This window comes from Ctenocephalides felis, unplaced genomic scaffold, assembly GCF_003426905.1.
Source record: "Ctenocephalides felis isolate EL2017-DRISC unplaced genomic scaffold, ASM342690v1 CF-g0.4_SCAFFOLD_00845, whole genome shotgun sequence".
Lineage (NCBI taxonomy): Eukaryota > Metazoa > Arthropoda > Insecta > Siphonaptera > Pulicidae > Ctenocephalides > Ctenocephalides felis.
Genome location: NW_020536999.1, coordinates 8,432,694 through 8,449,276, shown reverse-complemented (window position 1 = coordinate 8,449,276; position 16,583 = coordinate 8,432,694). Strand labels below are relative to the sequence as shown.

The 16,583-nt window shown below is 28.1% G+C and overlaps 1 protein-coding gene across 1 annotated transcript in view; it reads left to right on the top strand.

The window, feature by feature from the left end:
• The window catches only part of LOC113363268 (UPF0518 protein GJ17503-like), a gene marked incomplete at its 3' end in the record, with an annotated part of 23,817 nt that extends 10,979 nt beyond the window's left edge, over nucleotides 1-12,838 (top strand). The window contains 7 exon segments of the mRNA XM_026605758.1: nucleotides 4,947-5,114; nucleotides 5,306-5,421; nucleotides 8,206-8,389; nucleotides 9,697-10,264; nucleotides 10,336-10,514; nucleotides 12,373-12,565; nucleotides 12,705-12,838. Coding sequence (XP_026461543.1) covers nucleotides 4,947-5,114; nucleotides 5,306-5,421; nucleotides 8,206-8,389; nucleotides 9,697-10,264; nucleotides 10,336-10,514; nucleotides 12,373-12,565; nucleotides 12,705-12,838 — 1,542 coding nt within the window.
• Between the last annotated feature and the right edge of the window lie 3,745 nt (nucleotides 12,839-16,583).

Here is a 16,583-nt window from a genome sequence, read left to right as displayed (position 1 = left end):
CGGCAGAATTGGCCCATAAATTCAATTTTTTACAATTTACTTTAATACAATTACTATTTTTATCACAATATTATATAATATATATATAAATAAATATAATAACATCAATGATATTTATTAACAACTCAAGTGATTAAAAAAACTTAATAATTAATAATTAATCTAGATTACAAATAAATTTATGTAATATATTGACAAAACATTTATTTATCATATATTATTATAAATTAAATTTTATCTAGTTATTTTATATTTATTATTGTTCTCAGGTGGCTCATCCCATGATCAGACAACAACTGCTCGATTTTTTGTATCAAGGTTTTTTAGTTCCTGTAATGGGTCCAGCGCTTTTGCAGGTATGAGAACATTTATTGTGTTTTTTCTTTTCGATTTTGCAAAGTCTTTTTGGGATTTGTTTTGCTTATCGACACATTTCGGGAGAAAAATGTAAATATACAATATGATAATATTGTATTGGAAATATTTCGGTGGTATATGTTGCTATTAAATGTAAGAGGTAAATAAAAAAGAAAACAGAGTAAAGGAATTATATTAAAAGTAGTAATAAAATATTATTTATTGGCGACGTTTCAGATTTTTGTACACATCATTTCTGAAGATGGATCGTACTTAATTCCAAAACGTCGATAATAAAAAGTATTTTTTTAAAAAACTGTTTGGTTTACTACTATTTTGTTTCCATTGCATTTTTTGTTCTAAATGAAATTTTAAATGTTCACAGACAATAAATGTAAAATTGGTAAATGTATGGTAATTTTCTGTTGCAAAAGAAATCCACATATGCTTCAGCAACATGCTGCTTATTTTCATATATATATATATATATATATATATATATATATATATATATATATATATAATATATATATATGGGATATATAAATTTGTTTTCAATATGACAAACACATGTATATTTAGAAATTTATTCATATTTTGTACATATTTTATATTTGTATCTGCCTCTATTTATGTAACTGTATGTGCACCAAATTTTTCTACTGGTCTTTCCATCAAATTTGAATTTGAAATCGATTGAGGTGGGTGGCGGTGTTAAAGAGGTTTATGGCAAAATTTATGTTTATCATGCAAACTTTTATTTTATAACATATCAGCAAAATCAAAATAGGTTGAAGTAATTTTCGTGTTGAGGTTTGAGGTTTTTCTAAAAAAATAACACTTGGAATCATTCATCATGCAAATCATCTCATTGATAACTAATTCAACTCAGAATTCATGGGGCATAACATAGCGTTGTCATGGCAATGTTATCTTATGTTTGTTTATTGGCAGTGAAAATGGTAAAAATGTTTATCTATTTGCTGTGCGACCAGGTGTATTTTACAAATAAACAAGCAAGGAAGAATGTTATGATAACAGAATCGTCAATGACGCAGTTATCATAAGATGCTTCCTTGCTTGTTTATATGTAAAATGCGCCTGGTCGCACAGCAAATAAATAAACATTTTCACAATTTTTACTATCAATAAACAAGCATAAGATAGCGTTGCCCCATCATTCAACATATATTAAACATTTTCCATGTTTTTATAAAATTCTTGAAATGCTTTTTAAAAATAACAAAGCGCACATAATATTTGTTTCATACTCATTTTGCTATTGTTAAGATAACTTTTGTCGGTTTTAGCTTTATTTTCATTTTTTAAGGATTGGAATATTTAGCCATTTGTATATAGCTTAAAATAATTTGATAACTAATAATAGATTAGCACTGAATAAAATTTGATCTTCTGAGGAAATTTAACCATTCTCCTATTAATATTAAGAGATATTTATAATTTTGGATACATAATTAACGTGGATAAAAGAAGAATAAATAGATCGCAAACACGGCCGCTTTGTCGTGCTTCAATTTTAATTCTTTCCGCTCTCCATAGAGTGCTCTCCATAATAGAGGCGCCACCGACTTAGATTTATTTAAAGAAAAAGAAAAACTTGATTAATTCGAACAAATGATATTAGAACATTATATATACAGTAGAATCCGCTTAGTATGACATTCGAGGGACGGCGAAAAATCGTCATATTAAGCGGTCGTCATACTAAGCGTACTGAAAAAAAAAAACAATTTTTGGCGAATATGTTATTAATTTCAGTAATTTAATACAAAAATTAAGGTAAAAAATGACACATACTAACAAATTGACAAATTTAATTAAAAATATGACATAACAATGCATTTTTTAATGTAAAAATCTGTAATTTTTGTTTGAGTTTTAATTACTGGGTAAAAATAGTAAAAAATATAGAACTTTACTAATTCAGTAAATTATAGCAGATGTTATCGCTTCCAAATTTTGAACACCAAGAATGAGCCTACTTATTTTTTGCACGAGGTCGTCCATGCCGGAAGTTGCCAAAGTTTCCATAGCGCGAATCTCGTGCAACATAGAGACCTGTGGGTATGTGGGTAGGTATGTAGCGACCTGACACACAAGGGTAGTTCACAGTGGTGCCATACCATAACAATGTGCAATGAAAAACATGAACTCTATGTTATCGGAGGTGTAAAATCATGTCGGTCATTATACTTGGACCAAATTTTTTTTTCAAAAATGGGTCATTATAAGCGAAATGTCAATGTAAGCGAGGTCAACATATCCGACTAGACAGCTGTTTTTTTAAGAAATTTTATATGGAAACCAAACTGCCTTTAACTTTACGTCATAATAAGCGGTTGTCAATATATCCGGCGTCATACTAATCGGATTCTACTGTATATATCTGTTACTTTGGCCCTCTGTTGAGTGCGCAAAACACTAAACCAGGGTAAAGCACATTTGTTCTGTATTTACACACCATGAAAATTAACCAGGTGTAATTGTCATTTTTCCTTAATAATAATTTTGCTTTCATCGTGAACTAAGGAATGCGATTTCTAATTGATATACAAAATTATAGTATGTTTTCTTATAATTTAACCACTTGTCTTAGGCCTATAATATTTTAGGATTTTCTCAAAAACAACACAGTATGATACTATTTTAAAGTAGAGAACAAATAATATTTGAGGGAAAAAATTATTTTCGTTATGTCAAAAACAAGTAGAGAGAGTATGATATTTTTTAAAGTAGAGAGCAAATAACATTTGCGGGAAAAAATCTGTTCATTATCTCAAAAACAAGAAAGTATAGCATATTTTGTTGATACTATTTTAAAGTAGAGGGCAAATAATAATATTTGCAGAAAAAAAATATTTTTGTTATCTCAAAAGCAAGAAAGTATAGTATATTTTGTTGATACTATTTTAAAGTAGAGGGCAAATAATAATATTTAATAGGAGGGTTAGAGAACTGCAAGAAACAAATATTTTTAAAATATATCATTTTTTATCGATACTATTTAAAGTAGGGGGCAAATAATAATATTTTAGGATTTTCGTTCGGACCAGGGTAAGAGATTTGTTGGAAAAAATATTTTTATTATCTAAAAAACAAGAAATTATAGTAGTTTTTATCTATACTATTTTAAAGTTGAGGGCAAATGACATTTTAGGATTTTTGTTCAAACCGGGGTTAAAAATTTATTTTAATGATCTCAAAACCGAGTAGAGTATAGTATTTTTTAAAGATGCTATTTCAAAGTAGAGGGCCAAAAATAATATTTGCGGGAAAATTATTTTTATTATCTCAAAAACAAGTAAGGTGTGGTATTTTTTAACGATACTATTTTAAAGTAGAGGGCAAATAATATTTTAAAATTTTCGTTCGGAACGTGAAGTATATTAGTTTTTATCAATATTATTTTAAATTAGAGAGCAAATAATTATATTCTAGGACTTTGTTTCAGAGCCAGGTTAAAGGTTTGCGTGCAAAAAATTATTTTCATTATCTTAAATACGAAGTACCGTATTTTTTAACAATAACTATATTTTAAAGTAGAGGGCAAAAGATATAACAAGCCATCGCCTTAAATCGGGCGGCATCGCTATCACGAGATCAATGGCCACGTTGCCAAAATTTTAACGAAAATATTATTTTGTAATAGTTAGTTTTTTTGGTTTTGAGATATCGTTCGAATATATAGTTTATGAATATTATATATAGGTACAGGATTTTTGGATAAACCGTGGACGAAAAATTTTGCACTTTCCTGCTAATTACAAACAAACGGCTCGGCCGATCGTCTCGAAAAACTAATAAAATCGAGTTCTTATCCAGTTTTATCGAATAGCTTTTAAATTTTAGTAATCGGTACAGCCGTTTTTGTTAAAACGCCGATGAACGGTCAAAATATGATACACATTCATACGCGCGCGCATATTTTTAATTCGAGAAGTTAATTATCCTGGATAAATTTCATATTACTATTCTGAAGTTCGCATATTAACGGTATGTTCCCCCACTTCAGCAGGGCGATTCAATCATACTCTTCTTTTATCTATGGCTTCAATTCAATCCTTTTTGTGCAACCTTTGCATTGAGTCATTCTTTTTATAACATGTGGATTAAGTGCATCGAGTCGCTATTATTATAGTGTGTGGAATATTATAATAATAACGACTCGATGCACTAAAAGATAAAAACCATGGTTGAATAGTGCTACTGAAGCTGAGGGCTCCAACAGGCGATGTGGAAAATATATAACCTCTTCCAGGTATGATACACATGTGGTTTTATAATAATCTTCTTACATCCTCTCATCGTGTTTTAACTCTTGCACCACGTTGCCGTAAATGATTTATGTACATCAATACTAATACTTTTTAATATGAATTTTACCATTTTACCATTTTACGATCTCCTAAACCGCCTCTAACCTAATATTGCAAATTTTCAAAATCAACGACAAAGACTATGTTTTACTACCAAGAAATTTGGTGTGCATCCAATTACAGCGTCGTAGTAGGCGACAAACAATTCCGAAATCGCCACAACCACAAACTAGGTACCATACTACTTTGCAGACAGGAATCGATGAACAAGTGGCAGCCACTGCCTATTTCGATCTGGTTCTGAGGTCTGTTACAGAACCAGGACTGCTGAAGACTCTGGTGAAGTTCTTGCTGGATGATAATTACGATGGGACCAGGTTGCTGGATGTTTTGGTACAGAGATTGGACTCCGAGGACAGGGTAAGAAGGAAGGAAATAGACATCGGGTTCTTATGGACTCGATGAGCTTTTAAATTATAATTTACATTTCAATGAGTTATTTTTTTGTTATTCTTCGATACGTTTGCAAATACAAATTTATACAGTTGATTAATTTTATATGAATAGTTTTATGCTACTTATTTACTTGATCTTGTATTTTCAATTTTTAGCTTTGCTTAGTATCACTGGCTCTATTCGAATCGCTGATTGAAATTAACTGCGAGGACATAATGCTGGAACTGATTTTTAAATACTTGTTGAAGGGGGATCATCTTATAGTCGACAGGTAAATAATACTTAAATACACACACACAGATATATATATATATATATATATATATATATATTTATTTATTTATATATTTGGCAATCAAATTATAGATATAAATTATATCATATTATATTAAATTTCGAACCAAAAAGGAAATATTTTGGCATTCAAAAATTTAGTGCATATTGGATATATGAAATTGACATTCAATATTTTTAAATTAAATGCAAAAGTGAAAAATCTGATATTTATATAAACATTATATATTTAGATAATGGTACTGCGATGATTCAGACTAAAATCTAATTTATTCATTGATTAAAAATATTTCACTATTTGACATAAATAAAATTAAATTAAACAAAGCACTATGATGCGTTCAAATTAATTATCAAAATGTAAAGAAATTTGTGTAATAAAAATATAACATTGTTATTAATATAACATGTATATTATAAAAACTTCTGCAATGCGGCAAAATATTTTTGATGGCAAAACAGCGTTTGCCGGGTCAGCAGTATATATATATATATATATATATATATATATATTTTCTACTATATGTTTTTCTTGTTCGACGTCTAAACATATTGATATGTAGTAAAATTGCCAATATGGCGAAATAAAAAGAAATACTTATTTTATTTTAAACGATTTGAGACCAGATGTGTCTCATCATTCAGCATAAAAAGAAAAACAGAAACTAAAGCACAACCAAATAATCACTGTTAGTCGTGCTAACATAACCTCAGTTTTCAAGAATGTTTTTAAGTACTATGTCATTTTTACAATGGTCACAATTCACTTATTTGTGTTCTTACTTCTAATTAGTGCTTTATCTTAAGTATGTGACCAAAGAAACCTTTCCTCAAAATATTATATAGCACATTTATAAAAGTCACTTGGTTATTTATTATAAATTTTGTAATGTGCTCTTTTATTCAAAACTTTAATAATTACATTTTGTTTCATATAATCAATAAAGTTTAGAAAAACATTTTAATCGATATAGTATTTATAGTTATTTCTGGCACATCTCAGCTGCTTTTTGGCATTAATAATGTAGGCATTACATATTTTTTATTCATAATTATGAATTTATTATACATATTCTAATTTTGTCTAGGCTCATAAGTAAATTGAAATTATTTGGCACATGACAGTTTTTATTTGTTAGTGCTACATCTAAAGATATTTTTCCAATAAATTAGTTGCATTAGTATGTGACCAATAAAACCTTCTAATGCTTCTTTGCATCATAGAACGTATGTTAAAATGATAGCAAGGTAAATAGGATGTAGTTCTAAATAGTATTTAACACACTTATAAAAGTCACTTGGTTATTTATTATAAGTTTTGTAATGTGCTCTTTTATTCAAAACTTTAATAATTACATTTTTTTCATTAATATGAGTTTAGAAAAACATTTTAATCAATATAGTATTGAACGATCAGATTCAAAATTCAATCCGGATTTTGTTTATTAGATTGATATAAATTTTTATAACAAAAGGTTATGTCTACAATTTTTTAATACTAATATTTACCGTTTACCTAAAAATAATAAATATTATTTTTCAAATTACTCCTCACACCAAAATGCTTAAACAGCAATATGAGCGATGATAAATGTAGAACTGCTTTAAATAAAATGATGAATATCAATTCCCACACTATATTGGAAATTGAAGTCTTTTAAACTCAAAAAAGTAATATATAGTGTCCTTGGATTTTTTCAACCATTTTTATAATCTCGTATCATATTTTAACTGGTTTTTAGTAATTATAATATCTAAATTACATTTTCCTTAGTAATAATTCAATATTCATTATTACCCCTCTATTATTTTAGCTGTTTTAACAGTTTATTATTAAAATTATTATCATTAATTAATATTTGGCTTTTGAAACAATTTTACTTATTTATTTTGGGCATTTATAGAGACCAATAACAATTTTAGCCTTTCACTATTAAACACTGGTACTTCATGTTGAATTATTTTAATTTGATTTTTTATTAATTAAGATATCCAAAATTGTACCTTTAAGCTTCTTCTTATTGATATCATAAGGGTCGAATTGTATGTATTCATTTTTACTTTCCCATTTGCGGTTTTAAAATGAAATTTTTAATGTATTTCAAAAATATTGTGCAAAGATTAGTAAAACTGCAAATAAATTTATATATTTCTTGAATTATATTGAAAAAAAAAACTGTAAAGAAAATATCACATCCAAATCTTGTGCAACATTCAAGATAGGACCGGCACTGATTATTACTTAAGTTCATATTTCAAGTGAATTAATTTGTGAAATCCTTTTCATATTTGTATCATTCAATCTGCCATACATACTGTATCTTATATTATTTTAATTTCTGGCACATCTCAGCTGTTTTTTGGCAATAATAATGCAGACATTTCATTTTTCTTATTCATAATCATGAATTTATTATACATATTCTAATTTTGTCTAGGCTTATAAGTAAATTGAAATTTTTGGCAGATGACAGTTTTCATTTGCTTTCAATGCCGAACAATGTCTCAAATTTTTTCAATGTCAAACAATGACATGTCGTTTTTTTGCAATTTTTTCCATTTATTCCTACAATATTACTACATTTTTATAATTACATACGTCCTAAAAAATTTGCTTAAACTTCTGAAAGTTTTATCAAAATCCGGATAATTATTTTGAAGGAGTACATTTACATATATCAGAAGAATTTTATATATGATATAATTGTATATATATATATATATATATATATAATAAAATTTCGTTTTGTGTATATTACAGTCGGTTTACCCATTTCCTGGACGACATGAATTTTCAGAGTGTCGAAAAGTTTCTTGCACTGTCACCAAATATAATGCAATCATGTTCCAAATTGATAGATAGAGATCTGAATAAATCAACTTATGTGCAACCTGAAACACCACCTATTTCAAAAAATATGCCTACTAACTGGAATCACTATGGGGTAAGATAATATAAATTGTTAACATGTTCTAACTAACCTCTTCTTTTTGATTAAAGATCATGCTACTTTAAGTTTACTATTTAATAAAAACTGTTTTTCACAATAATATTTTATAAATAAGTTAACTTTTTTATTTCTTTTCAAATAACTTTTATTATTTTATCTTATTAACTTCCCGTAGGGCAAGTTATAATAATCGCAAAAAAATCGAAAATGAAAATTTTTGCATTTCTCGACGTTTCAAAGGTTTCTGAATATTTTGGCATACCTTAGAAAAAATGGATGTATGTGTGTGTGTGTGTATGCGTGTGTGTATGTATGTGCGGATACAAATTTGCGTCGACGATTTCGGGAACACCGATCAACCAATTTGAATAATTCAAAAAACATTCGATTCGTATTGATAAGGAGACGTGCTGATTAGTTTTTGGCGAAGGCAGGTCTAGCCGTTCCGAAGATACGGGGCAAAAAGTGCCGAAAATGGTAACTCAGTTTTTAAGAGAACGGAGCGTCCGATTTCAATAATTCAAAAAACGTTTTACTTGTATTGACAAGATGAAGAATCGATCAAATTTTCATGAAGGCAGGTCTAGCGGTTTCGGAGATCTAATAAAAAAAGTAAAAAAAAATGACATTTGGCGGTCAAAAATGATCATTAGACATATGCACATCAAATTATCAGATATTTTATAGAGATTTTAACAATAAGTATAATTTTGGTTTACATTCCTATGGGTTCCGTACCAATGTTTACGCGTTAGACGTCGACGCGGCGCTTACGCAGTTTGATATTTCGTCTTTATGCGGTTAAAGCAGTACGATTGCTTTGAAAAAAAAGTTTAGATCTTTCAAAATATGTCAAAATAAAGAAAACTTTCTTTTTTTCAAAAAAAATTATTTAAAAAAAATTTTTTTTTCAAAAAAAAGTAATTTTTTGTCTAATTGTTTGCCAAAAATCTTATTTTTTTCGAAGTAAATTTTTTTCAAAAATGTTAATCGTTTTTAAAAAAATAATCATTTTTTGGTACGGGAAGTTCCAGCAATTTGCCTTAAGGCACGATGCCTTAATTGCCTTAAGACAGAATTCCACTTACAGCTAGTTTTATGTAAATAAATAATATTGTTACATTCTGTATTATGTAATTTTGTTTAAGTGCCTTATTAATTTTACTATATATTGCAACTTGTTATCCATAATGTAAAATTATTGTATTTCTAAGTTCCCTTGGAAAAAATCTGTGGGCTATATATTTAAAAAATAAAATATAAATAAAAAATTAAATTAAAAATGGTTCTTTCTTTTTCAGTTATACTCTAGTGGAACCTTGTATCGTAATTACCACGCATATCTCTGCGATGCCCACCAAAAACTGGTAACATGTCAAAAAGCCTGTGAAGTATGGTCTAATCGTTACGATCACAGCCTAAAATCTACCAAACACACAACCAACAACTCCGACCATATATCTTCTTATCCTTTATTCAATGAACCAATAAAAACAAGCTTTACACCAACACCAACTAGTTTAATACAATCCGACCCTGCTCTATTGGACACTGTGAAGGAATTCCTTCACGAAGCAGCCAGTTTGAACTTGATCGAAGACGAAAATGCGATTTTGGAGCATTTGACTTCAGGAAATGATAATAATAATGAAGATTGTTCAAAGAAACAATTGGATAGTTTGCAGTCACTGGGTGATAGTAGTGGGTATGAGAGTTTTAAATATAAACCGGATGATTTTCTTGGAGCGGGAGGAGATGATGGGCATAGTAAGGATGTTAGTTGTCTTTCGGAAGAGGAGAAGGAAGTTAAAGCTAATATCATGTTTAGTAGTGGCGGTGATAGTGATTTAGTTGATGCAAATTGTATAGGTAAATAAATTGTGCACACAATTTCCTTTGATTTATATAAAAATATTATATCACTTTTATTATTTTTGCAGGTGAATTCCTGGCAATTCTATTTTCTAAGCTTCAAGCCATGCCTTCGAATTCTGTTTATGTTAATATTCATCTGACGGGACTTCTCTCCAGGCTGAGTGTGTTTCCACAAGATTTGCTTCGGACATTATTACTTAGTACTCATACTCATACCAAAGCACCAATTCGAACTGTATATCAGGTACATTATGTTTATTAAAACTACTTATATAAATTAAGATAGATTTCCTGTCCTGGAGTTTAAAATATCATTAAGTTGAAGTTGAAGGATCTATTAAGCTCTACAATATAGAAACATTTAAATATTCTACAATACTTTCATCATACAATCGATAATATTTTAAAATGATTTACAACGTTTTTAGATGATGTATGTCGTTTTTCAGATGGATTAAAACGTTTTCAGGCGATTTACAATATTTTTAAATAGTTTACAGCCATTTCAGATAAAGCTACAGCTTTTTCAGACAAAATACAACATTTTTAAACGATTTCCAACATTTTCAGAAGATTTACAACATTTTTAAACGATTTACAGCATTTTTAAGCAAGTTACAACGTTTAAAATCGGCTTTCAGACGATTTATGATGTTTTCAGAAGATTTATGAAGTTTTCAGACGATTTACAGCATTTTTTGATAGATTATAACATTTTCAGATAGTTTACAGCACTTTCAGACTTTATACAGAATTTTCAAATGATTTACAACATTTTCAGATAGTTACAGCACTTTTAGACGATTTAAAGCATTTTCAGGTGGTTCTTACAGCATTTTTAGTTGATTTACAGCATTTTCAGAAGGTACATAACATAATAGCGTTTTTAGACGGTTTACATAATTTTCAGACTTATCACAGCATTTACAGATGATTTACAACATTTTCAGATAGTTTACAGCAGTTTCAAACGATTTACGAAGTTTTAGACGATTTACGAGGTTTTTAGACGATTTACGGCATTTTCAAATAATTATTAATTAAATAAATAATAAGGCAGTATTTACAGAAATTTCAGACTGTTTACAACATTTTCAGATGGTTTACAGCAATTTCAGACAATTTATAACGTTTTCAGACAATATATAGTATTTTCAGATAATTTACATCATTTTCAGACAACTTACAGCAGTTTACAACATTTTTAGAAGATTTACAATATTTTCAGACAATTTAGAGTATTTTCAGACAACTTACAGTATTTTCAGACAATTTACAGTATTTTTAGACAATTTACAGTATTTTCAGACAATTTACAGTATTTTTAGACAATTTACAGTATTTTCAGACCAACTACAGTATTTTCAGACAATATACAGTATTTTCAGACAATTTACATTATTTTCAGACAATTTACAGTATTTTCAGATAACTTACAGTCTTTTCAGACAACTTACAGCGTTTTCAGACAACTTACAGCGGTTTGCAACATTTTTAGATAATTTTCAGTATTTTCAGACATATTTTCAGACACTTACAGCATTTTCAGACAACTTACAGCGGTTTACAATATTTTTAGATAACTTACAGTATTTTCAGACAATTTAGAGTATTTTTAAACATTTTGCAGTATTTTCAGACAATATGCAGTATTTTTAGACAATTTACAGTATTTTCAGATGGTTTGGAGCATTTTCAATCAATATACAGCATTTTCAGAAAGTTGATAGCATTTTCTATCAATTCGCAGCATTTTCAGACAATTTGCAAACTTTTTACCATCTTCAGTCGATTTACAGAATTTTCAGGCAATTTGCAGCATTTTCAGTCAATTTGCAGCATTTTTAGACAATCTGCAAACTTTTCAGACAATTAACAGCATTTTCAGTAGGTTTACAAAATTTTCATACTGTTAACAACATTTTCTGATGGTTTACACCAATTTCAGAAAATTTACAGCACTTGCAGACAATTTACAAAATTTTCAGACGTTTCACAATGTTCTTTACTACCTGGAATACTTAAAATATTAAAATATTTATTAATATATATATATATATATATATATTGTAGTCAATCATTTATATTATTCTTTTTTTTAGATCATCTTATCAGTACGAGAATACATCGACACAAGTCTATCAGTACAAGTACAAGATTCCGTTCAGATAGCAGAGCAAGCTCAAAGTTTTCTATTGGAAAGAGAATCTAGACTCGTGAATGCCAGAAAGAATGCCATCGAAGCAGCCAATAAGAATAGAAATCAAGCTGCCAATAGTGGTGCAATACTTGGAGGTACAATGATAAAACACACTTCGTTATTAATAAACTATTTAAATTTATGTTATTTAACAATATTACTAGATGTTAATAATTTAACAGTTGTAATACTTATACTAATGATTCATTATTATTATGTTATAATTTTTGCCAGGCACAAATTCTTTCGACACAAGATATCGAGCAGTTGAAAGCAACAATAGGACTGCTTTAGCAGCTCAATATAGTTCAACAAATTACGATCCGTTTAAAAGAAATGAACCCAAGCGAAAAAGCATAAGTACATCACTGACGCAAATATTTAAACGGACGAATTTAAATTCAGGTAAATTTAATTGTAAGATATTTATTTAATATATTTATTATTTATTCATACATTTTTTCATTCGGTTTTGCTCGAAATGAATGGTTTGTTTTGAATTTTTGAGATTGATGCAGCTCAAAAGAGAATTTTTTAAACTACATAATGGAGGAATATTTTTATTCCTGTTTATTGTAACCCAAAAAGCATCCAATATAAAATATTTTATTTGTCAAGTGTTTCTTTATTGTAAAACTTAATCAGAAAATTATTTTAATTGCAATTTCCAACCAGAAGGTTATTTCAATTGCTTAGTAGAAGCTTTGTATTTTGAACCTAAGATAATAATAATTTTAGAAAAAATAAGAGGAAAAACTTTTTAACTTCCCGAAGGAGAAGTTTATGTTTTCATTATTTCTCAAATGATAGTTGAAAATTGGAATTGCGTTTTAGTCGACTCGTATAGTTTCTTTAGGATTCGTTAACTTTATAAACTATTAAACTATTATGAAACTATTAAAATAAATATCTAAATTTAGCATATTTTCAGTTGCATTATGATAATTAAATCTTTTATCTTTTTGAAGTAAAACTTCTTTAGGCGCGACATGGGTGTAAAGTAATCGCTTGCATGATTCGCGCTTACGACTCTAGTAAGCGCAGCTATCGCATTATTCGAGCGAGCAAAACAAAAAATACATCAAATGTCAATCATATGTCAATACAAACAAAAATGTGTCGACTTTCACTTGAGTTTTGTATTTAGCTCGTAGTCTCTAAACATTTTTTGAAGTAAAACTTCTTTAGGCGCGACATGGGTTAGCAGTATAATTCGTGAGTTAATAAAATGTCAGGATCGGAAGAATTTTTATCCCGTCCCCCATAAATAATTGTAGTGCAAATGATCGCAAATAAATAATGAAACTAAGGAAAAATCTGCGCTGCGTAAGAATTGATAGCTTTGGCTATGTATGTTTTGTGTGTGATCGACTTTGGCTTCAAAGCGACTTAGAAATATCAAATGATGCTCAAAAACAAATTCTTAATAATGTTTTTTTGAATATTGATTTAAATAATCAGGTTGGGTGTCAAACTTGTCGAAAGATATTAAATTCGGGTAAAATTCCCACTTTGTGTAAATTTAACGAGTTTGTATTTTCACCTATACCAAATTATCTACCTAAACTAGATACTGTATCTGAAAGGTTAATTTCACCGAGGTTGTGTTTCATGCAAATTAGACGATTGCGACATGCAAATGGACAATTCGGAATGTTTGGCCAAATTATAAATGCGCCTGTTGACATTTATAATATGGTTAATTTATTACCTCGTAATATTTATGATGATCATTGCATTAACATTCACATAAAAAAGAAAATGATTCATAGATCAAGCTATGTGCAGGACTTGATAAATAAAACAAATATAAAAGTATGGCTTCAATTTGTTAGGCAAGACGGATATTACAGGTGTTCAAGGAATGAGATTATATCGTCAGCGAAAAAGTAAAAAAATACAAACAGTAAATGAATGTATGTTAATTTTAATTACACTAAGTTCTTCAAACACAATTGTTACAGGATGAGTTAATTTGCAAAAACAATATTTGTTTAGGCGTTGTTTAACATAATCCACTGTGTGAATGAATATTATAGAATTTATTAATCAGCAATTACTTTAAAACGATCATGTCATATTTCAAGTACGACTTTGATTACATTATTGTTCACAATCATAAATATATAATTTATAATTTATCATTATATAAATGTGTATAATGGTTGACGGCACTAATAAATGTGTGCATCACGAGTGTTACCATATTACTAATAATCATTATTCAAAATTTTTATATGATGTATTTATTTTTACTCAACTTAAATTTGCTACTTTATACAGTAGCAAATAAGTTTTACTTCAATCGCGTGTGATCCTTACGCGCACTCTTTTTCTTTTGAGCTGTATCATTATCAGTGCACTTGCCACACCATTTTATTATTTATCACATATCATATTTATGAATGTCTGCATATATGAATTGCAATGAATCAGAAATAATATTGTATTTTTCTCTTTTTTGCATTTCATCAACAGCGTCCACGGGTTTATCATCGATTTACGAATTCTTCAAGGGTAAATACACAAAAACACCATTTTAAACGGAATTAATATTAATAATTGCATGATAAATGTTTTAAAATAAATTCTACGTGGTGTATCTATGCGGTTCTGTTAGTTAAGATATTGTTATGAATTCACCAAGGGTTATTAAGTATTTATATAAAATTCTAAAATGTGAAAAAACTATCATGGTCCACAAATTTTGTTTTTAAAATAAATTTTGGTTCATATTGTTTAAAAATATACTCAACAAATTTATAAAATTGCTGCAGGTTAGAAAATGTTGATTCATTGGTTTTGTACAAATTTGCCAAAAATTATTTTTAAATTGTACAATTATATTTTTCATTAAAATCTAAATATTGGTAAACATATTTCGCTAATGAGAAATTTCATTCAAAAATTGTATTTATTATAATAGAATTCGAGTTTTTGAGAGAATTGAGTATCCAATTTAAATTATCCAAAAAACATTCAATTTGTAATGATGAGGGGAAGTTGTGTTTAGTTTTTGGCAAAGGCAGGTCTAGTCATTTCGGAGATACGGAGCTAAATGTACAAAATATGGCAGTTTTAAATGATTCAAAAAACTTTCTGCTTGTGTTGACGAAACAATTGCTTTTGGGATTTTTCTTTTTTTCAAAATTAAAATTGTATTTTACCAATTTTTTCGAAAATAATTCGGATTGTTGATTAATTGGTTTTGTACAAATTTGCCAAAAATTATTTTTAAATTGTACAATTATCTTTTTCATTAAAATCTAAATATTGGTAAACGTATTTCGTTAATACGAAATTTTATTCAAAAATTGTATTTATTATGATAGAATTCGAGTTTTTGAGAGAATTGAGTATCCAATTTAAATTATCCAAAAAACATTCAATTTGTAATGATAAGGGGAAGTTGTGTTTAGTTTTTGGCAAAGGCAGGTCTAGTCATTTCGGAGATACGGAGCTAATTGTACAAAATATGGCAGTTTTTGAAAGAACTAAACATCCGATTTAAATGATTCAAAAAACTTTCTGCTTGTGTTGACGAAACAATTGCTTTTGGGATTTTTTTTTTTTATTTCAAAATTAAAATTGTTTTTTACCAATTTTTTTCGAAAATAATTCGGATTTTAATTTTAATTTCTTCATAATCTTTTATATTTTGTCCATAAAATAAGAATAATTAAAGTTACAGTATTTATAATAATCTATTTAAAAACATTTAATATTCCTCAAATATTTTCTCACGGTACGGGAAGTTCCAGCAATTTGCCTTAAGGCACGATGCCATACACCACTAGTTCTAATTACAATCAAAATAGGTTCGAGTGGACACATTACTAGTATATCTTTATTGATTATATAAATATTTGAATAACCCACCTTGGTGAATTTATGATAATTCTATTATCTGTAACGTCTATTTTTTTTAATATTTTATAACTCGGGATTTTATATTATGTTTTGCATGATAAACCGGTAACAAAAAATTGAAACAACATATAATTTTATGTATGAGATTTTCAAATTTATATTTGCATGTTTATTAATATTTCATCTGAATGATTTCTTAAAGAAATATTTTGTTTTGTATGTGTGTAATGAAAAATAATGTTC